This window comes from Culex pipiens, chromosome 3 (assembly GCF_016801865.2).
Source record: "Culex pipiens pallens isolate TS chromosome 3, TS_CPP_V2, whole genome shotgun sequence".
Lineage (NCBI taxonomy): Eukaryota > Metazoa > Arthropoda > Insecta > Diptera > Culicidae > Culex > Culex pipiens.
The window spans coordinates 160,273,526-160,296,330 of record NC_068939.1 but is presented as its reverse complement, the minus strand read 5'-3'; the positions used below and the strand labels follow the sequence as shown (position 1 = coordinate 160,296,330).

General features: G+C 33.4%; 1 protein-coding gene across 1 annotated transcript; it reads left to right on the top strand.

The window, feature by feature from the left end:
- The first annotated feature begins 1,807 nt into the window (after positions 1–1,807).
- Positions 1,808–19,481, top strand: LOC120413668 (dipeptidyl peptidase 9). Its single transcript, XM_039574594.2, has 7 exons — positions 1,808–3,684; positions 9,442–10,015; positions 10,074–10,268; positions 15,009–15,323; positions 15,388–15,610; positions 15,672–15,864; positions 18,319–19,481. Exons 1-7 carry the CDS (start codon positions 2,501–2,503, stop codon positions 18,521–18,523), a joined length of 2,889 nt encoding a protein of 962 aa, XP_039430528.1. The 5' UTR covers positions 1,808–2,500; the 3' UTR covers positions 18,524–19,481.
- The last annotated feature ends 3,324 nt before the right edge of the window (positions 19,482–22,805 follow it).

Sequence of the window (22,805 nt, the reverse complement as noted above, 5' to 3'; positions counted from 1 at the left end):
GTTAGAGCGTTTGTTTGATTACCTAGGGAGAATTTGAAGATGATTGTGAGTAAATAAATGACTGTGCTAAAGAATTTATTTCATGGCGAGAATGTTTCATTCAATTTGATGCAAAGATTTAGGAAACGGAGGCTTAATGACCCACATGGCTTTATGTTGTAGCCTTCGCCTGAATTTTTAGGAAGAATTTTACGATGATGATGAGTAAAAATTTGCGATGAGAAATTCTGTCAGTTTTAAGGACGGTTGTGGCTGTTTTTTCTCTGTTAAACAGAGTACAGGAGAAGGAAAATGTCGCAGATAAGGCGTGTACATAATAATGTTTCGTAGAGATAGCTTAGAATATCAGAATTAGTGCGCAATATTTTAGAGAAGTCATTTATGACCATTTGTATTATTAGTGTCGAGTTTCGAACGAGCGACGACGCTCACGAAGCAAGAGCAACATCGGTGTGCTTTGAAATAGACAAGCAATGCGTGTGCGACTGTATTAGTGCGTCGCGAGCGTTGAGTGTAGTCGACGCAACGCGAAGCGTTGGTGTTGAAAAGAGAGAATGCGAAACACACGAAGGCGGCGCGGGAGATAGAAATTAGAGTGTTTTGTATGTGTCTGTGCACATCGGATCGTTGGTAGCGGGAGAGTAGCTTTGGTGCATCGCAAATCAGAGAGAGGTCTTTAGTCTGGTTTTCAGTGTTGAAGCGAGCAGTTTAGTTTCAAGTGGTGGGTGGTGGGATCTTGAAATAAAGAAAAGACTCTCGCTCGGTTTAGGCCAAAAACTACGACAAAGCTTTCATAGCATGCTAAGGAAAATTTAATGCTTTTTCAGGGAAAACCGTTGATTCCGGAGACATCGGATTGTTTGCCGATGCGCCAGGTCTAGGGACAACGAATCCATATGCTCTCTTCGGGAAAAATGTTCTACAGACCATTCCCCATAGGCCTGACCATACCAGAAGTTGGCGCGTGATTTTCCCAGACCTGTAGGAGCGTTTGAACAAAAAGTTCCAATTTCCCATAGTAATTCCCATGTAAACTTTAACCCTGATGCGCGCAGCCAGTTTACAACCAAATGAGCTGATATTTGGCATGAAAGTCCCTATGGGCATGCCCTTCAAGGGGAACCATACTAAAACTTGATCCGAGAACTTTTTGAAAAACGTACCCACCCTAATATCTATATATCTTGATATATTAAAAAAAACCGTGTCGAATTGAATTCCGTTTCAGAATTCCGATTGAGTTGACTGGAATCCGTTTGGAGCTGCGTATAAGGCTGATACGCAGATCGGAAGGAAAGCAAAACTCCATAAGCGGTATACGCACTTCGGAAGGAACCGGTCAAGAAAAATTTCAAATGGGCAGCAGCGGCAGCGAAAGCAAGCCAGATAGGGTGAAGAAAAGTCCCAAGAAAACGCTCCCTCTCCTTTGTTCTGCTGTTCGTAAAGCTGTTTCTTGACCCCTTTCCTTCCGATCTCCATACTAGCCTTATATATGAAAAACCGCTCAAGAAACGGTCAAGGAAAGAAAAATATTAAGAATTTAAGAATTTAAGAATTTAAGAATTCTAGAGTTTTTTTTGATTAGGTCCTATAAACATATGAAAGACAATGGTTTATTGGTCCTTTTCAAAAAAAACTCTGGAATTTAAGAATTCAATAAAAAAAAGTTGATTTGAATGCATCCCTGGCGGCGCCGTCGCCGCCGCCGCCTTCCACGCCGCCCAAAACAAAAACAACCCGAAAAAGGGCAAAACGTCAAAACAGCGAGGAGAGAGCAGCGGAGAAAAGTCAACGCAAAAATAAAAGAAAGACACCACTCTTGCCAAAAGTCACCATCGGCAGCATCGCACTTTTGTGTCTCCTCCGCGGCGGACCCTCAGCGCGAAAAGAGAAAGTGGCCAGAAACGCACGCACGCACACCCGTGGTGTCCTCTCCTGGGTCAGGCGACATTGTGGGAGGAGAAGGAAAATCTGAAGGCGAGAAAAAGAAAAACGAAGAGATTTTCTGGTTTTTGCCAACGCAAAATAAAAAAAAGAAAAGTGAATGTTGCAAAACCTGTGCGTGTTCCGTGGGTGGTGGTGAGTTGGCCACTTGGTGTGGTCTGTGGAGTGTGATAGGTTCCTTGTTTTCCGTCGACGTCTGTCACGCTCAAAATTAAATTTTGTCCAAGTCATTGGACCCGATCGATCGGTGCGAGGAGGGTGGAGAAGGAGGAGTAAGGCGTGGAACTTGCCCCCCCGCTGGGAGTGAGAGAGATAGAGAGGGGTCACACACTGATAAGACCGCGATAATGCGTGAAGGTTCGACCTGAGAGTCGGAAGATCTGGATTTGGGAACGACGAAGACGACGAGAGGCGGATAACTTGAGGGTTGAGACGCAGTTGCGCGCAGGCTTCCGAGCTGGGTGAGATAAATCTAGGTCAGCTGCTGCCAGTTTTGTTAGCGCTGTTTGCCAACTTGGAGGAAGCTAGCAGAATTTGGGCCAAGATCCGGAAGAGGATGGACGGCAGTAGTATTGGGAGTGGGGGTGGTGGAGGTGGAGGTGGTGCCGGAACGAGTGGCAACGGGTCGACGGCGGGAGCTTCCGGCAGTGGCCGCGGCATCTCGCTTCGGGACAGCGACGACAGCAACAGCGATGACAATGCCGCCCACGGTTCCAACGGGCAGCAGCAGCAGCGAACAATGACACTGATGTCGCCGGCCGGAGGTCGCAAGAAGAGTTGGTCCGAGCTGAAGACGATCGTCAACGAGATGCGCCGCCAGATGTCCTCGCTGTCCAGCATGTTCCCGATGAACGTAAACTTCCGCACGCTGTCCGACGGGCGCACCCGGGTCTACTTCCTAAGTCCACCTCCTGCCAACGGGTGGGACACGGTCCTGTTCTACGCCGACGTTCCCGCCAGCGACACCGACAACCGAGCCCCGAACCGGCTCGAGTGGCACCCCGTGCTGGAACCGATCGTGTCCCCCCTCTCCATCAGCAACTCCCGCGAGGTCCAGCTCCTGCTCGAGCGCAAACGCCTCTCCATCTGGGGCATCACCTCGTACGAACTGCACAAATCCAGCGGCAAGATCGTGTTCCCCGCATGCAACACGCTCTACCAATGCCTCGACACCGGCTACGGCGAGGGAACGCTCTTCGCCACCGAACTCCGCATCTTCCAACGCTCGGCTGCCATCGACCCGCAAATCTGCCCCCAAAACTCGGACCTCGTCGCGTACGTCTGCAACGGCGACATCTGGGTCATTCACACGCTAAGCGGCCACAGCGAACGACTCACGTACGCCCACGACGGACGGCGCTCGTTCTCGGAAGACCCACTCACCGCCGGTGTCCCCTCGTACGTCATGCAGGAAGAGTTCAGCCGCTACCAGGGCTTCTGGTGGCAACCGGCCAGCGCCGACGAAATCTACCGGATAGTGTACGAAGAGGTGGACGAAAGCGACGTCAGTCTGTATACCTTCCCCTCGTCGCAGTCCGTCGGCGGGGACTACGAGGAGTATCGGTTCCCGCGCGCTGGTTCCGCCAACGCCAAGTCCAAGCTCAAGCTCGTTCAGTTTCGGCTGTCGGAGTCGCTCAAGATTACGGACGCGTGCATCCGGGAGCTGCAGTGTCCGCTGACGTACGCGTTCCCGTGGGCCGAGTACGTGGTGCGCGTCGGATGGACGCCGGACTCGAAGTAGTAAGTTGGCATGTTTTATCCATTTTTTTTTTATTTAGTCCCTACATTTTGCCCATATTGTTATGTTATTTCATTTTTTAACTCGTGTTTAGGAGGTCTGACTGCCAAACTTGTTCTGTTTTTTGTTTGTTTTCTTTTATTTGTATGTTTGTCCTTTTTATTTGCTTTGGACCCTGAATTGACGTTTCCCGGAATATTTATTTTTCTTATTTTTGATAGACCGCGGAATTTTTTTTTCCTATATTTTTCAAGAGGAATGCAGAAATAATTCTTTGAAATGAAAAACTGGCATATGTTGTTAGATAAAATTCTCCCTTCTTTTAATTTTGTAAAGAATGTAAAAAAGACAAAAAAAAAAAATTTGAAAAGAGTGAATTTCGTTATTTTTAAAGGAATGAACATCTTAAGGAGTTATTATACTACGGCAAACAAACAAAATCGCACTTTTTTGTGTTTAAAAGTTGTCCTGCTTTGTTTATTTGCCTGTATTTTTCAGTCTCTTTTATTTAGCAAAAAATTGTAGAAAACTTACATTGTAATGGAATTTCCTTCATTAAAAAAAAATCAGTCTATATAGAAAAAAGTGTTATGTAATAATAATAATAATAATAATTGTATTACCCCGGACGTCCGTATTACTATATTATTGTAAATCTTAAATCTTCAGTTAACTTTCAAAATATGATATCAAGCAAGGCTGTGTTACGCTTCATACCTTTTTTTTAAATTTATGTGGAAATTTTGTTACAATGGGGAGAAGGGGTCAAAAATCCAAAAAAAAACGCTTCCTAAGTTCTTCAATGAAATGAAATTGAAATAAAATAAATTCATCAATTTGTGCATTATTGGAGTCATATTTCAGGTTATTTTCAATCCCACAAATAAAAATGTTGGCGAGGACTTTGGATAATCGAGAACGAACTGTATTTACATTTTTTAAACTTCTAAATTTTTGTAGTTTTTGAATTTCCAAAAATTTTAGTTTGGCCGATGCAAATATTTTTCAAAGTTTTTGTCTCTCGGTTCTGGCCGGGGTTGACTGGAGTCAAAAAAATAAATAAAATGAAAAAAATAAAATGAATTTTACACTAGTTCCGATGTTTTGCAATCATTAGTTTTCAAAAAAATTTAGATTTGACGAAAACAAAAAATTTAGCAAGGGGTGACAACAATTTTTCAAAATATTTGTACAAGAGCAATTCTCTACGAAATCCCTGGAGATGGAGCCACACGTTGCCGTCGTTTCAGGGCTATTTGCAAAGATGGTTTCCGATGTTGATATATATCACACATTTATTTTATATTTATATACTTGTGTTGATAGAAATCACAACTTTTATACTATGTAAAATTGCAAGATATTGATTTTTTTTATTTGCATCTCAATATTCTTGTTTATAAAATCTGGTAGGAACAGGTTTAAATCTTTTTGATACATCGTTAGCTTAGGTAGAAATTCATAAAGCAAAGCAACGCTTACGCACAACAGTAAGAGTGGTCTCTTCTAGGCATTGTGGGATTATATTAAATAATTTAATTAATCACAAAAACAGAAGCGTGATTTTTTCTTATCTTAATGTACGTGTTAGGTTAGGATCTGGTATTTTAATAAATATGTTTTTTGCAAGGCACTCAGAATAGCTAGTTTTTTTGTAACTTTAGATTGTTTAATAATTCCAGGCCGACAGTTCTAGGCGAGTTAAGTGATGCTATCAGAATCTCTGATTTCAATTTAAGTGATATACTAACCATTCGGAATTGTCAAAACATCCATAGAGTCTCGATCAATCAATAATGGAATGATATCGGACAAAATTCGTTAATCTGTTGAACTAACGGTTCTCGGATTATGGTTGTATCGTCCATTGTTGCGAATCGAGGATTTACTGGAGTTCTGACGATCGAATGGAGCCTAACATTTGAAAGGGACACATTAGTTTTGTGAACAGGAGTTCATCTCTTTCACTCAAATGACAGTTTATATAAGGTATGATAGGGATACACTCTTGTTTGCAGAGCTTCTGTGCCCTAATGAAATGGAAGGCACGAAATATTCTTCTTAACGAAGAGTATTCACCTTGTAAATTATGAACTGTTCATTTATGTTTATTGGTTTTGGAAGCGGCAAGTCATGTTTAAAAACTAGGTAAAGGAATGTTTGCCTTTGTATTTAAAATTTCGGGGATTTAAGATTCAAGTTACTTTCAGACAGTTTAGTTGAGGTTGTTGATTCAAGTTAGTTAGTTATCCTAAAATGAATAATTGGGCATAAATTATTAGTTAAATTGGTCAAAGTGTACTATTTTATTGGCAGATCTGCTTCTAATTGTAATGTACGACAAGACTACTGACGGACGTGACAAGACGGGCCCAGTAAAAAGGCCTCAAGATTTATATTCCCTAGACAAGTTAGTTTTCATCTTTTGTTTTCCAGTATTTTTTTAATTTCCTTTAAATTATAGGTTTCCTTTGTATAAATCTCCGATTAGTTACATTTTCTTATTTAATTAACTCATAATTCAATTTCTTTCGGGCCTTTTTACTTTGAATCATAATTTCAGATTTTCTTTATTCAGTGTTAAACTTAGATTAACGTAACTGCTCAAGTCATCCAAGTTCTTAAAACTCACACCTACACTAATTTTCTCTCACCTTCCCCCTCCCGATCCCCTATATCTTCCGGTGGTGTTCATTTTGTATGCAATACTAGTTCGGCCACTACCCTTTTTTCCACAAGAAAACGGACTTGGACTGACTTGAGGCCGCGTCCCCCACCTTGCTCCGTTAAACGAAAACGAAACGGAAGAGCAATTCTCTACGAAATCGGTCTTTTTTCTTCAATTTAATTTTTTGTATTTTTTAATCCGACTGAAACTTTTTTGGTGCCTTCGGTATGCCCAAAGAAGCCATTTTGCATCATTAGTTTGTCCATATAATTTTCCATACAAATTTGGCAGCTGTCCATACTAAAATGATGTTTGAAAATTCAAAAATCTGTATCTTTTGAAGGAATTTTTTGATCGATTTGGTGTCTTCGGCAAAGTTGTAGGTATGGATACGGACTACACTGTAAAAAAAAACACGGTAAAAAAAATTTGGTGATTTTTTTATTTAACTTTTAATCACTAAAACTTGATTTACAAAAAAACACTATTTTTATTTTTTTTATTTTTTGATATGTTTTAGAGGATATAAAATGCCAACTTTTCAGAAATTTCCAGGTTGTGCAAAAAATCATTGACCGAGTTATGAATTTTTTAATCAATACTGATTTTTTCAAAAAATCGAAATTTTGGTCGCAAATTTTTTTCAACTACATTTTTCGGTGTAAAATTGAATTTGCAATCAAAAAGTACTTCAGTGAAATTTTGATAAAGTGCACCGTTTTCAAGTTATAGCCATTTTTATGTAACTTTTTTCAAAATAGTCGCAGTTTTTCATTTTTTTAAATTAGTGCACATGCTTGCCCACTTCTGAAAAAAATATTTTTGAAAAGCTGAGAAAATTTTCTATATTTTGCTTCTTCGGACTTTGTTGATACGACCTTTAGTTGCTGAGATATTGCAATGCGAAGGTTTAAAAACAGGAAAATTGATGTTTTCTAAGTCTCACCCAAACAGCCCACCATTTTTAAATGTCGATATCTCAGCAACTAATGGTCCGATTTTCAATGTTAAAATATGAAATATTTGTGAAATTTTCCGATCTTTTCGAAAACATTGTTTTCAAAATTTTCAAATCAAGACTAACATTTCAAAAGGGCCAAACATTCAATATTACGCCCTTTTAAAATGTTAGTCCTGATTTGAAAATTTTGAAAACAATGTTTTCGAAAAGATCGGAAAATTCCACAAATATTTCATATTTTAACATTGAAAATCGGACCATTAGTTGCTGAGATATCGACATTTAACCCTCTACAACCCAACCCCGCCTTTAGACGGGCTTCGATTTAAAAAATCGCCAAAAATCAATTTTTCAACCAATTTTTGATCTTTAAAAAGCATTGGAAAGAAGAACTCCTTAAATTTTAGAAAATGTATGGGCTGGAAGTTTTACTTGTTTTATGTGACTTTGCCAATGTTTTTAAAAATTTCATTTTTTTAGTGGTCAACTTTGGCTGTGTTTTTCACTATCATTTCCTAGACTTTAAGTAAAAAGAAGTTAGCAGTAATTTTTCTAGTGCCCCAGACTATGCCTTTACGCATTTATTTACAATTTAAATGATAATGGTTTCATTTTTCAGCAGAAAATGTGAAAAACATGCAAAAAAATGAAAAAGTTACTGTAAAAACATGAAAAAATTAGATAGGCAAAATGTTATGATAGGAGGTGGTAGACTGCCCATAATTGAAAATTCGGCTATTATGCCAAATCAAGTATTCCGAGAAAAACGCGTTTTAGTGTTTCTCACAAAATCTCCGTCAAGGCAAGTTCCCATAAGAGTGGCATATTAGCCGTTTGGTTTTTCGCATCGGCAGCCAAGTCTAAACACTATTTCAGTGAAATTCAAGTTCCACAAGATGCATTGGAACATCCTCTACCAGCTAGTGCTAATATCTCGTTTTTGCCAAAAGTGGATATTAGCCGTTTTTTCAATGGTGGGCAGTAGAGTAGGCCAAATACTACCAAAAACAAACATAAAATAAACAAGATAAATGCAAATTAAAATACTAAAAATGAAACAAGAAAAACATAAAATAAGACAAGTAAAGTTTTTCGTAGAACAAAAGTTGCTCAAAATGACCTCCTGAAAACGGGAAAAATAAAAATTTTCGAAAAAAAAATTTGGGCAGTAGAGGGTTAAAAATGGTGGGCTGTTTTGGGTGAGACTTAGAAAACATCAATTTTCCTGTTTTTAAACCGTTGCATTGCAATATCTCAGCAACTAAAGGTCGTATCAACAAAGTCCGGAGAAGCAAAATATAGAGAATTTTCTCAACTTTTCAAAAATAGTGGGCAAACATGTGCACTAATTTAAAAAAATGAAAAACTTCGACTATTTTCAAAAAAGTCACCTAAATATGGATTTAACTTGAAAACGGTGCACTTTATCAAAATTTCAGTAAAGTACTTTTTGATTGCAAATTTAATTTTACATCGAAAAATGAAGTTGAAAAATTTTTGCGACCAAAATTTCGATTTTTTGAAAAAATCAGTATTGATTAAAAAAATCATAACTCGGTCAATGATTTTTTGCACAACCTGGAAATTTCTGAAAAGTTGGCATTTTATGTCTTCTAAAACATATCAAAAAATAAAAAAAAATAAAAATAGTGTTTTTTTGCAAATCAAGTTTTAGTGATAAAAAGTTAAATAAAAAAATCACCAAATTTTTTTTACCGTGTATTATTTTTTTCCAGTGTAGTCCGTATCCATACCTACAACTTTGCCGAAGACACCAAATCGATCAAAAAATTCCTTCAAAAGATACAGATTTTTGAATTTTCATAAATCATTTTTGTATGGACAGCTGCCAAATTTGTATGGAAAATTATATGGACAAACTAATGATGCAAAATGGCTTCTTTGGGCATACCGAAGGCACCAAAAAAGTTTCAGTCGGATTAAAAAATACAAAAAAAATCGAATGAACGAAATCCTAGAGAACTGCTCAGTTACTTATTTTTCCCTAAAAAAAATGAGCAAGGGGGTATCTCTGTTGACGATTTTTTATTGGCACCCAACTTTCTATCTTTTCTTCAAAGTTTCAATATCAAAATTAAATGAATAATATTTATGTATTTATTATTTCAGCGTTTGGGCCCAACTGGTGAACCGCATCCAGCAACGCCTCGACCTGGTCCTAATCCCACTGGACAACTTTTGCGAGCTGTACAGCAGCTCATCGCCGTCGCCCGGCACCTCCGGAGCTGGCAGCACCGGCACCACAAGCTCAAGCAGCCACAACAACAGCAAACCCGAATCTTCCAGCGCCTCCAACGAGTACTGGAAGTCGTCGACGTCGGTGACCTGCCGCCCGATGCAGGTCATCTACAGCGAGACCTCCCCGAACTGGGTCAACGTGAACGACATCCTGCACTTTCTCGAACTCACCGACAACGGAGTGACGTTCCTCTGGGCCTCGGAGGAAACCGGCTTCCGGCATCTGTACTTGGTCACGTCTAGTCTAGCGGCCGCTGCGTCGAACGGTGGCGGCGGTAGCAGTAGGAACCACAATCATCATCATAACCACAGCAACAATACTGTCGACAATAGTAGCAATCACTCGTCCGCGATGGACACCAGCAATCATCACTATCACCACCATCACCACAGTCACAGCTTGGACGGGTCGTGCGGGACGCTCGTGCCGCGGATCGTCAACAAGGTGAGTTGGTGGAACTGCTACATATTAGTAAGAAGACCACTGACCTTACTGTCCACAGGTCGCCCTAACATCCGGCGAATGGGAGGTGCTCGGCCGTAACGTCTGGGTCGACAAGAAGCGCCAGCTGGTCTACTTCATGGGACTGCGCCAGACGCCGCTCGAGAAGCACCTGTACGCGGTCAGTCTGCTCAAGCCCAACTGGCTGCGGCTGCTGACCGTGCCCGGCTATTCGTTCACCATCGAGTTCAACGATGTGAGTATGGATTCAGGGTTGTTACGGAAGGTGCGGATCGCACGGATTTGCTGGCTAATTTGGCTTAGGCGCGGATTTCGCGCGGATCGCAGTTTTGATAAATAAAGCAATTGAGAGAGATAGAATTACTTTCAAGTTATAAAGAAAAATAATATCAAATAATTTAAAATTTAAAAGTTTTTTTGTATTCAAAAATTCTTATTTTAGAAATTTAAAAAATCGAAATTTCTAAATTCAAAATTTAAAATATCGGAAATCCAAAACTCTAAAAATTTATGATTCAAAATTCAAGAATTTAAAATTATTAAATGAAAATTTTTAAAATTGAAAAAGTGTTAAAATAATCAAAAGAACAAAAATGTAAATTCTTAAATTCTTAAATTATTAAATTCTCAAATTCTTAAATTCTTAAATTCTTAAATTCTTAAATTCTTAAATTCTTAAATTATTAAATTCTCAAATTCTTAAATTCTTAAATTCTTAAATTCTTAAATTCTTAAATTCTTCAATTCTTAAATTCTTAAATTCTTAAATTCTTAAATTCTTAAATTCTTAAATTCTTAAATTCTTAAATTCTTAAATTCTTAAATTCTTAAATTCTTAAGTTCTTAAATTCTTAAATTCTTAAATTCTTCAATTCTTAAATTCTTAAATTCTTAAATTCTTAAATTCTTAAATTCTTAAATTCTTAAATTCTTAAATTCTTAAATTCTTAAATTCTTAAATTCTTAAATTCTTAAATTCTTAAATTCTTAAATTCTTAAATTCTTAAATTCTTAAATTCTTAAATTCTTAAATTCTTAAATTCTTAAATTCTTAAATTCTTAAATTCTTAAATTCTTAAATTCTTAAATTCTTAAATTCTTAAATTCTTAAATTCTTAAATTCTTAAATTCTTAAATTCTTAAATTCTTAAATTCTTAAATTCTTAAATTCTTAAATTCTTAAATTCTTAAATTCTTAAATTCTTAAATTCTTAAATTCTTAAATTCTTAAATTCTTAAATTCTTAAATTCTTAAATTCTTAAATTCTTAAATTCTTAAATTCTTAAATTCTTAAATTCTTAAATTCTTAAATTCTTAAATTCTTAAATTCTTAAATTCTTAAATTCTTAAATTCTTAAATTCTTAAATTCTTAATTCTTTAATTCTTAAATTCTTAAATTCTTTAATTCTTAAATTCTTAAATTCTTAAATTCTTAAATTCTTAAATTCTTAAATTCTTAAATTCTTAAATTCTTAAATTCTTAAATTCTTAAATTCTTAAATTTCTTAAATTTCTTAAATTTCTTAAATTTCTTAAAATTATTAAAATTATTAAAATTCTTAAAATTCTTAAAACTCTTAAATTCTTAAAATTCTTAAAACTCTTAAATTCTTAAAATACTTAAAATTTATAAAATTCTTAAAATTCCTTAAATTCTTAAAATTCTTAAAATTCTTAAAATTCTTAAAATTCTTAAAATTTTTAAAATTCTTAAAATTCCTAAAATTATTAAAATTCCTAAAATTCCTGAAATTCCTAAAATTCCTAAAATTCCTAAAATTCCTAAAATTCCTAAAATTCCTAAAATTCCTAAAATTCCTTAAAATTCCTAAAATTCCTAAAATTCTTAAAATTCCTAAAATTCCTAAAATTCCTAAAATTCCTAAAATTCTTTAAATTCTTTAAATTTCTTAAATTCCTTAAATTCCTTGAATTCCTTAAATTTCTTAAATTCCTTAAATTTCTTAAATTTCTTAAATTTCTTAAATTTCTTAAATTTCTTAAATTTCTTAAATTTCTTAAATTTCTTAAATTTCTTAAATTTCTTAAAATTCTTAAAATTATTAAAATTCCTAAAATTCCTAAAATTCCTAAAACTCCTAAAATTCCTAAAATTCCTAAAATTCTTTAAATTCCTTAAATTCCTTAAATTCCTTAAATTTCTTAAATTTCTTAAATTTCTTAAATTTCTTAAATTTCTTAAATTTCTTAAATTTTTTAAATTTCTTAAATTTCTTAATTTTCTTAAATTTCTTAAATTTCTTAAATTTCTTAAATTTCTTAAATTTCTTAAATTTCTTAAATTTCTTAAATTTTTTAAATTTCTTAAGTTTCTTAAATTTCTTAAATTTCTTAAATTCCTTAAAATTCTTAAATTTCTTAAAATTCTTAAAATTCCTAAAATTTCTAAAATTCCTAAAATTCCTTAAAATTCTTTAAATTCCTTAAATTCCTTAAATTTCTTAAATTTCTAAAATTTTTTAAATTTCTTAAATTTCTTAAATTTCTTAAATTTCTTAAATTTCTTAAATTTCTTAAATTTCTTAAATTTCTTAAATTTCTTAAATTTCTTAAATTTCTTAAATTTCTTAAATTTCTTAAATTTCTTAAATTTCTTAAATTTCTTAAATTTCTTAAATTTCTTAAATTCCTTAAATTTCTTAAATTTCTTAAATTTTTTTAAATTTCTTAAATTTCTTAAATTTCTTAAATTTCTTAAATTTCTTAAATTTTTTAAATTTCTTAAATTTCTTAAATTTCTTAAATTTCTTAAATTTCTTAAATTTCTTAAAATTCTTAAAATTTTTAAATTTCTTAAATTTCTTAAATTTCTTAAATTTCTTAAATTTCTTAAATTTCTTAAATTTCTAAAATTCCTTAAATTTCTTAAATTTCTTAAATTTCTTAAATTTCTTAAATTTCTTAAATTTCTTAAAATTCTTTAAATAATTAATATTCCTAAAATTCCTAAAATTCCTAAAATTCCTAAAATTCCTAAAATTTCTAAAATTCCTAAAATTCCTAAAATTCCTAAAATTCCTAAAATTCCTTAAATTCCTTAAATTCCTTAAATTCCTTAAATTTCTTAAATTTCTTAAATTTCTTAAATTTCTTAAATTACTTAAATTTCTTAAATTTCTTAAATTTCTTAAATTTCTTAAATTTCTTAAATTTCTTAAATTTCTTAAATTTCTTAAATTTCTTAAATTTTTTAAATTTCTTAAATTTCTTAAATTTCTTAAATTTTTTAAATTTCTTAAATTTCTTAAATTTCTTAAATTTCTTAAATTTCTTAAATTTCTAAAATTCCTTAAAATTATTAAATTTCTTAAATTTCTTAAAATTCTTAAAATTATTAATATTCCTAAAATTCCTAAAATTCCTAAAATTCCTAAAATTCCTAAAATTCCTAAAATTCCTAAAATTTCTAAAATTTCTAAAATTCCTTAAATTCCTTAAATTCCTTAAATTCCTTAAATTCCTTAAATTCCTTAAATTCCTTAAATTCCTTAAATTCCTTAAATTTCTTAAATTTCTTAAATTTCTTAAATTTCTTATATTTCTTAAATTTCTTAAATTTCTTAAATTTCTTAAATTTCTTAAATTTCTTAAATTTCTTAAATTTCTTAAATTTCTTAAATTTCTTAAATTTCTTAAATTTCTTAAATTTCTTAAATTTCTTAAATTTCTTAAATTTCTTAAATTTCTTAAATTTCTTAAATTTCTTAAATTTCTTAAATTTTTTAAATTTCTTAAATTTCTTAAATTTCTTAAATTTCTTAAATTTCTTAAATTTTTTAAATTTCTTAAATTTCTTAAATTTCTTTAATTTCTTAAATTTCTTAAATTTCTTAAATTTCTTAAATTTCTTAAATTTCTTAAATTTCTTAAATTTCTTAAATTTCTTAAATTTCTTAAATTTCTAAAATTCCTTAAAATTATTAAATTTCTTAAATTTCTTAAATTTCTTAAATTTCTTAAATTTCTTAAAATTCTTAAAATTATTAATATTCCTAAAATTCCTAAAATTCCTAAAATTTCTAAAATTCCTAAAATTCCTAAAATTCCTAAAATTCCTAAAATTTCTAAAATTCCTAAAATTCCTAAAATTCCTTAAATTCCTTAAATTCCTTAAATTCCTTAAATTTCTTAAATTTCTTAAATTTCTTAAATTTCTTAAATTTCTTAAATTTCTTAACTTTCTTAAATTTCTTAAATTTCTTAAATTTCTTAAATTTCTTAAATTTCTTAAATTTCTTAAATTTCTTAAATTTCTTAAATTTCTTAAATTTCTTAAATTTCTTAAATTTCTTAAATTTCTTAAATTTCTTAAATTTCTTAAATTTCTTAAATTTCTTAAATTTCTTAAATTTCTTAAATTTCTTAAATTTTTTAAATTTCTTAAATTTCTTAAATTTCTTAAATTTTTTAAATTTCTTAAATTTCTTAAATTTCTTAAATTTCTTAAATTTCTTAAATTTCTTAAATTTCTTAAATTTCTTAAATTTCTTAAATTTCTTAAATTTCTTAAATTTCTTAAATTTCTTAAATTTCTTAAATTTCTTAAATTTCTTAAATTTCTTAAATTTCTTAAATTTTTTAAATTCCTTAAATTCTTAAATTCAGAAAATCTTGAAGTTTTAAATTCTGATCCTTAAAAAAAAAATTATTTTATTTAAGGTTTAAGAAATTTTTCAAAAAATTAAAAAAAAAATGCATTCTGAGATTCGGCCTCATGAGGCTATTTCGGATTCAAAACTGTATTTATTTATTGAAAACGAGTTTAATTTGTGTTCTCAACTAACGTTTTTTATTCTCTTATATGTTTGTCGTGAAATTATTTTTCTTAATATTGCGCGGATTTCGCGCGGATTGGGTTTTGAGACGGCGCGGATTTTTTTCGACTTCTCCGTAACAACCCTGAATAATAGCGCAAGTAATCGCACTTTTACGAACGCCTCTTCTCCGTCCAGGATTGCACGATGTTCCTGCAGACGTACTGCAACATCCAGACGACGCCGTCCTGGGAGCTGGTGCGGCTGAAGCAGACCTGCCCGAGCGGTAGCGTGTCGGGGCTGGAACTGATCTCGATGGGGTACCTGTTCGAGGGTGGCCCCTCGGAAAATACTCAATACAACCCGACCATCTACAGCCCGCAGCTGGCGTCCGGCGAGACGATCTACGCGATGGTGTTCAAGCCGCACAACTTTACGCTCGGCGTCAAGTACCCGACGGTGCTGAACGTGTACGGTGGGCCGGAGGTCCAGACGGTCAGCAATACGTTCAAGGTAAGCTGACCAAAAGTCTCCACTCTGTGGAAGTGTCTCAACTTCAGCGTTCTGTTTTCTCCAGGGTATGCGCCAGCTGCGGATGCACATGCTGGCCGCCCAGGGCTACTGCGTGGTGTGCGTGGATTCGCGTGGCTCGCGCCATCGAGGCGTTCAGTTTGAGAGTCACATCCGCTGCCGGATGGGAACGGTCGAGCTGGCGGATCAGGTCGAGGTGCTGCGCAAGCTGGCGGACCAGCTGGGTTACATCGATATGGAGCGGGTGGCGATTCACGGGTGGTCGTACGGTACGTTTCCACAACTCAACTCTGCCAGTCCAACTCTTCATAGACATTCTTAAATTCCCAGGAGGCTACCTTAGTCTGATGGGCCTGGTGCAGCATCCGGACATCTTTAAGCTGTCGATTGCGGGCGCGCCGGTTACGAGCTGGGAGTATTACGACACGGGGTACACCGAGCGGTACATGGATCTTCCCGACAATAATCGGTCCGGCTACACGGCCGGCTCGGTGCTCAACTACATCCACAAGTTCCCGGACGAGTGAGTATAGATTTGAGTGGCATTGTATGGATGGATGTCTGCCTGTGTGGATCAATCGGACCGCGCACTGGACTCACAATCCATAGGTCGCCGGTTCGAATCCCGAGGCGGACGCAAAAAAAAGGTGCAGGTGGTTATGTTACACATGACCAGTATGACAAAGAACTTTGCAAGAATTAGAATGTCGATTAGAATGTCCGGTCCAAATTTCCCCATGATTCCCGTATAATTAACGTCCTATCGAACTAAGGGGACGGAAATTAAAAGTAGAGCTTAAATAGAAATCGAGGTGAAATCAATCGACTGGTGAACCACTCGAAAGTTACCAAGATGCGGGAATGTTTTTGCAAGACTGTTGCAAGCAGTAAAGGAAATTTCAAAAAAAAAAAATGATTTCGAAACTCAAAAATATAATCATTTTCAAAATCCTAAGATTCTTAAATTGTTCAGCTTGTTCACTGGGAGCGATCTCAGGCTAATTGGGGTAGAGGCAACCACGCTGGCCACTACACCTAAACAACGTCAAAAAAAAAAATCAAAAAAAATATTGTAAACAATATTAAAAAAAAAATAAACTAAACATTCTTTAAACTTAAAATTTCTAGAAATTTCTAAAAAAATTATAAATTCTAAAATTTTTAAAAATTCAGAACAACCTAAAAATATAAAAAAAATAAAAAAATTCTATTAGTTTAAAAAAAATTAAAAATCTTTTCGGATTTTTTGAAAGTTCTGAAAAATTCCACAAATTCTGAAAGTTCTAAGTTCTTTATTATAATTAAAAAATCTATTTTAATAAAAGTTCTAAATGTTCTTAAATTTTTTTTGATTAATTCTAAAAACTCCAAAATTTAAAAAAAAATCTGGAAATTCTATAAATTCTTAAAATTTTAAAAATTCTAGCAACTCTATAAATTCAAAAAAAAATAAAAATTCCTAAACAATCTAAAAATTTAAATTTTTGAATTTTTTTAAATTAAAAAAAAAACTAGATATTATAATTCTAGAATTTCAAAAATTCTGAAAAATAATAATTGTATTTTTTTTAATTCTCAATATTCTGATTTTTTTTTTTGAATTTTTTTTTTTATTTTGTTTTTTTTTTAATAATATCTAAAAATTCTAAAGAACCAAAAAAACTTAAAATATTTATAATTCTATAAATTTTTAAATTTCTAAAAAATTAAAATTCTTAAAACTTTAAATATTTTTTTATTTTGGTAAATTTTAAAATAAAAAAAAATATATAGATTCTGATTTTTTTAAATTCATTTTTTTTTTATTTTGATTTTTATAGAATCTAAAAATTCTAAAAACTCTACAAGATTAAAAATATTTGAAAATTCTAAAAAAGCAAAATTCTTAAGATTTAGAATGAACAAATTAAAAATTCTTGAAATTTCTAAAAAAAAACACAAAATTCTTGAAATTAAAAAAAAAAAAAATTAGGTTTTTTTAATTAAAACAAACTAAAAAATTTAATTCTGGAAATCCTAAAAAAAATATTTATTTTTTTTTAATTCTCTGAATTTTGTTATCCTAAAAATCCTTAAAATAAAAAAAATCTGATTTTTTTTAATTCTAGAAATTTTGTTTTTGTTTGATATCTTTTATAAATTCTCAAAATTCCAAAATCTCTACAAAATGTAATTTTTTTTATAAATTTTAAGAGCCTCAAAACTAAATTTTTAAAAAATTCTAAAAACTTATTTTTTTTTAATTCTTCAAATTCTAGAAAATTTAAAAAAAATCAGATTTCTCAATTCTTTATTTCTAAACATTCGTAAAATGCTAAACAATCCAAAAAAATTATAAAAATAAAAAAATCTTACAGTTTTAAAATTTTTGTACAAAATTTGAATTGCTTAATTTTTTAATTCTTATATTTTTTAAATTTTGAATTCTTAAATTAAAACAATATATTTAATCAATGAAGCCGGGACCGTGGTGTAGGGGTAAGCGTGATTGCCTCTCACCCAGTCGGCCTGGGTTCGATCCCAGACGGTCCCGGTGGCATTTTTCGAGACGAGATTTGTCTGATCACGCCTTCCGTCGGACAGGCAGTAAATGTTGGCCCCGGACTAACCTAAAAAGGTTAGGTCGTTAGCTCAGTCCAGGTGTAGGAATCGTCTCCCTGGGTCCTGTCTCGGTGGAGTCGCTGGTAGGCAGTTGGACTAACAATCCAAAGGTCGTCAGTTCGAATCCCGGGGTGGATGGAAGCTAAGGTGTAAAAAGAGGTTTGCAATTGCCTCAACAATCAAGTCTTCGAACACCTAGTTTCGAGTAGGAATCTCGCAATCGAGAACGCCAAGGCAATGCTGTAGAGCGAATAATTTGATTTGATTTGATTTAATCAATTTCTTAACTTTGAAAATTAAAATGTAAAAGTTGAAATTTGAATTTTTTTATTTTCTAATGAAATTTCTCATCTCTTATTCTTTCCTCTTGTTCCAGGGACAACCGGTTGCTCATCATCCACGGACTGATCGACGAGAACGTCCACTTCTTCCACACATCACAGCTCGTGAACGGACTGATCAAGGCCAACAAGCCGTACCAGCTGCAGGTCTACCCGAACGAGCGCCACTCGCTGCGCAACCTGGAGGCGAGCAAGCACTACGAAACGAAGCTTCTGTCCTTTCTCCAGAATCACCTGTGAGTGTCCTCCTCCTCCTCCTCCTCCCACCTCTACCTCACCTCGCCCCCCCTTCCCCTCTCAATTTCCCCTCTCGAAACTCGTATTTATAGCAAGTTCCGCCGTTAATGTCGATGTTGCTGGATTGTTTCCGATTAAACGAAACGAAACGCGCTTGTTTTATTCTGTCTGTGTGTGCGTGTATGCGTGTGTACTACTACTACAAACAAACCTGTTTAGGGAAGAATCCCCCGCGAAACAAGAGTCACTAATTTTACGAAACGTGTTTTTCACAATTGCGCCAAGTCATCCGGAAGTAGGTACCTACCACATCGGTGGGCACCAGCAGTAGTATTGCGAAGAATACTTATACATATTCAAGAGGAAGAAGAAAAAGAGCAATTTTTGGCAATAAGTTATTGTGTGTTTCCTTTTCGTTTTCCTTTTCTTTCTTCGTAGATTTTTTGTTTCTATAGTCCCTAAGACTCATCACAAACGTGTCACAAAACTCACTCACACATTTAATCGTTTTCACACGCGCGTGAACATTTGTTAGAGCAAGGCAGCGGCATGTAATATCATTATTATTAGTAGCGTAATATGAAAGCAATTGAAATCAATCATTTTCAGTAGCACCAACGGAATGTTTGTTTGTTATTTTTACCTGACGGTTTTAGCATTTTATTTTGTTAAAATGATGCAACACACAGAGGAAAAATTTGAAAATTAAAGTTTATAAACAAAAAAAAACATATTTGCTGTTGAGTAATTTCTTTAAATCAAAGCTTTTCTATAAGGTGAAGAAATTAGTCACCACACAAAATAAAAAAAAGTAAAAAAACGCAAGCTGGGCTTCGATGCTGAAGAGCGTGAACTCGTACTCGTAGTAATGTAGAGAATCATATAAAAAAAAGAAGAAGCAACAACAGAGTGAAGTAATATATTTATTGTGCACAAACAACACCATCTATATACGCTGAAATGCTCACATTCTTGTTTGTTAATCCGAAATGCCTTGTTCATCCTTATAATATTTTTATTTCCTTCTAAATTTCAGAACATAGCTGTAAGTGGAATTGTAGAGAAAAAATTAGGTCAACCTGAATCTGTCAACGAAAAAAAGGAACTCCAGAAACGTCGTCAAGAGGATGCAAAAGGTTCTTGATTTTACAAACATATTTAAAAAAAATATGTTTGATCGAAGCTTCTGGCTACGAGTTGCCAACAACAACTCAAACAGAAGGCAAAGAAGGTAAGTGCAAACTTTTTTTTATTTGACGCCATGACTGCGTTTAAATGATTGCTTTCACCACGCAGCTTTGCACAAACAAAAAGAGAGAGAAAAAAAGACAGAGAAAGAGCATGTTCCTTCGTGTCGCGTGGCTGGTTGATTGTCGAGCTCGGTGTTCGTTCGTTTCAACTTCGTGTGCGGCGTTCACTGACGGTCGCTTCAAAATGACGATTATGACAGGTGCACTCAGTCGGCATTCAACGTTCGAGTTCATTATGAAAGCTGACGGAGGAGCTCTATCAAATATGGAGCAAGCACTTTAAGTGACAGTTCCTCTTTTGAGCATTACTCTAATGTATTGTAGCCTTGGTTTTAAAATTTCAAAAGTTCAAAAAATTATTCTGCTTCAGGAAATATTAAAAAAAAAATCTTTAAATTGAGAAAAAAAAACAAAAAGGTAGATATGATTTTAAATTTGAAAAGGATATTTTTTTACATGGAAGACGATATTCGAAGATAAACGACAACTGGTAGTATCAAGTGGTTAAGACGCGAAAAAATCACCAGATCACAGGCGGGATTCGAACCCGTACCACCTACGTCTCTAGATTTTCTAATAAATCATTATATAATTTTTTAACTACGCAAAAATGTCTGCATCCTAAAAAAATCTTTTTTGTTTTTGGTTTACAAATTACATGGAAATTGAAAATAAGACATTTAAAAAATTTGAATTGAATGAATGATTTTAATCCTTTGATGAAGATATCTCGAGTTTAACCCTCTACAACCTAACCCCGCCTTTAGACGGGCTTCGATCTAAAAAATCACCAAAAAACAATTTTCCAACCGATCTTTGATCTTTAAAAAGCATTGTAAAGAAGAACTCTTAAAATTTTAGAAAATTTCAGGGTTGGTAGTTTAACTTGTTTTATGTGACTTTGCCAATGTTTTTAAAAATGTATTTTTTTAGGGGTCAACTTTGGCTGTGTTTTATACTAACATTTCCTATATTTTCAGTAAAAAGAAGTATGCAGTAATTTTTGTAGTGTCCCAGACTATGCCTCTAAGCACTTTTTTGCAATTTAAATGATGATGGTGCCATTCTATAGCCAAAATGTGAAAAACATGCAAAAAATTGAAAAAGTGACTGAAAAACCTGAAAAAATTAGATAGGCAAAATGTCATTTTATTAGGTGGTAGGTAGAATAGGCCAAATACTACCAAAAACAAACATACACTAAACAAGATAAATGCAAAATAAAATACTAAAAATTAAACAAGAAAAACATAAAACAAGAGAAGTAAAGTTTTTCGTAGAACAAAAGTTGCTCAAAATGACCTCCTGAACAAGGGAAAAATAAAAAATTTCGAAAAAAAAATTGGGCAGTAGAGGGTTAAAGAAAAATAATCCCGAGTTTTTTTCAGCGAATGCAAACTGGCGCCTGAAATTTGGCCTTTACGAGAAATTTATGTTTTAAATTTGAATTTTTTTTACAATAAATGGTTGTTACTTTTGGCCCTTAAGTTCAAATTTACTCGTAAAAAAATAAAAATGTTTGTTTTTTTAGAGCTCTAAAAGTGCCTGGAATATTATTTTTCTCTAAAACTTATCCCTAAATTGCTACCTTAGAAAAGCTGATTTTTAAAGGTTTGCTCAGATGCTTTCTCTGAATTTGGTCGTAGAAGGCGTAGATTGCGAGATAAAATGTTGGTGTCTTTGACAAAGTTGCTCACCACTTCGCGACTCTCAAAGGCCCCTATTATTCTGATCAATCACGGCGCCGGCCACGACCAGTGGTAAGATTCTGCTAAATCGGCTGCGTCTACGGCAAAATATCACGTGAGTTTTAAGGGATTAGTAAGATGGGTATGAGCAACACCGGCTACAATGTTAATTATTTAAAATGATTTTTAATCGAACGTGTGCCAACCGAGCAGTAGTGCTATGGGAAGGACTTATCAGTAAGATTTTACAATAAATAACGCGTGCTTATAAAAAAATACTGCATAAAAGACGGTTGACTCAATAAATCGGATAGCTTGATTAGTTAATACCTAAACTGGAATACAATGTTGATTTTAGCAAATTTGGAAAAAAAATAAATAAAAAGGAACAAACTTAGGATGTCTCATGAACGCATGTCATATGTTATTTGTAACACAATTACTTCGACGAACTGAACAGGCGACGTGCCTTCCGATCAACGATGACAAAGGAAAGACTGATAATGTCATTGCTAGCTAGCGAGAAAACGCACGCAGAAAAATAGGGCATATTTGAATCAACAAAACCATTTTGTTGATTTCAAAATCATGATCTTTGTTGAATCAACACTAAACGTCAAAGCTGATTTTTCAAAACAAAAAAAAACTTTTGTGGAATTGAGAAAATCAAGGTTTGTTTCAACGCAATTTTTTGTTGATTATATTCAACAAAAATTTTGTTGATTCAAACCTCGTACAGGCTGATTCTACAAAACATTTTTCTGCGTGCGCAAAAAAAACACGATCGATCCTGCGAAGCGACCGCGTGGCGCCGCTGCTCACAATCGACTCCACGAACAGCGACTGATGAAAATCAATTTCAATTAGCACAATGACCACCAAACGTGGATCAAAAATAAAATTGGAAAGCACAACAACATTCTACAAGACATAAAAGTCGGAAATAGGGGAAACAAGTTAAGCACGCGCTCCTAACTCCATCCAATTTGCTGATTTTCACTATTTAAGCAAAAAGTTTTGCAAAACTTTTGATAGAAACTTGCTTGCTCACTTCCTATTGAGTTATTTATCACTCGATTACATAAAACTCAATTAAAACCTCAGGGTAAATTGAATAGTTCTTGAGAAATCACGTTTTTAAGTTGGAAATTCCTATTTTGCTTAGCAAATGTTTTTCTAATCCTTCCATTTTCTACCATATATTGCGTTAGAGCACAGTAGGTCTTGAAATTTGCAGAAATAATTTTTAAAAGTTCGCAGCGAAAATAAGTAAATGTTCCTAATTGAATTCATGCCCCAAAAAAACGAGTTCTGTGCGGGCAGCGAGGACGCAAAGATAAGTATTTG

Excerpts from the sequence above, each read along its gene's own strand:
- LOC120413668 (XM_039574594.2), top strand. The coding sequence starts at position 2,501 with ATGGACGGCAGTAGTATTGGGAGTGGGGGTGGTGGAGGTGGAGGTGGT. Across the intron at positions 3,685-9,441 it reads TGGACGCCGGACTCGAAGTA|CGTTTGGGCCCAACTGGTGA; the intron begins GTAAGTTGGCAT and ends TTATTATTTCAG. Across the intron at positions 10,269-15,008 it reads TCACCATCGAGTTCAACGAT|GATTGCACGATGTTCCTGCA; the intron begins GTGAGTATGGAT and ends TTCTCCGTCCAG.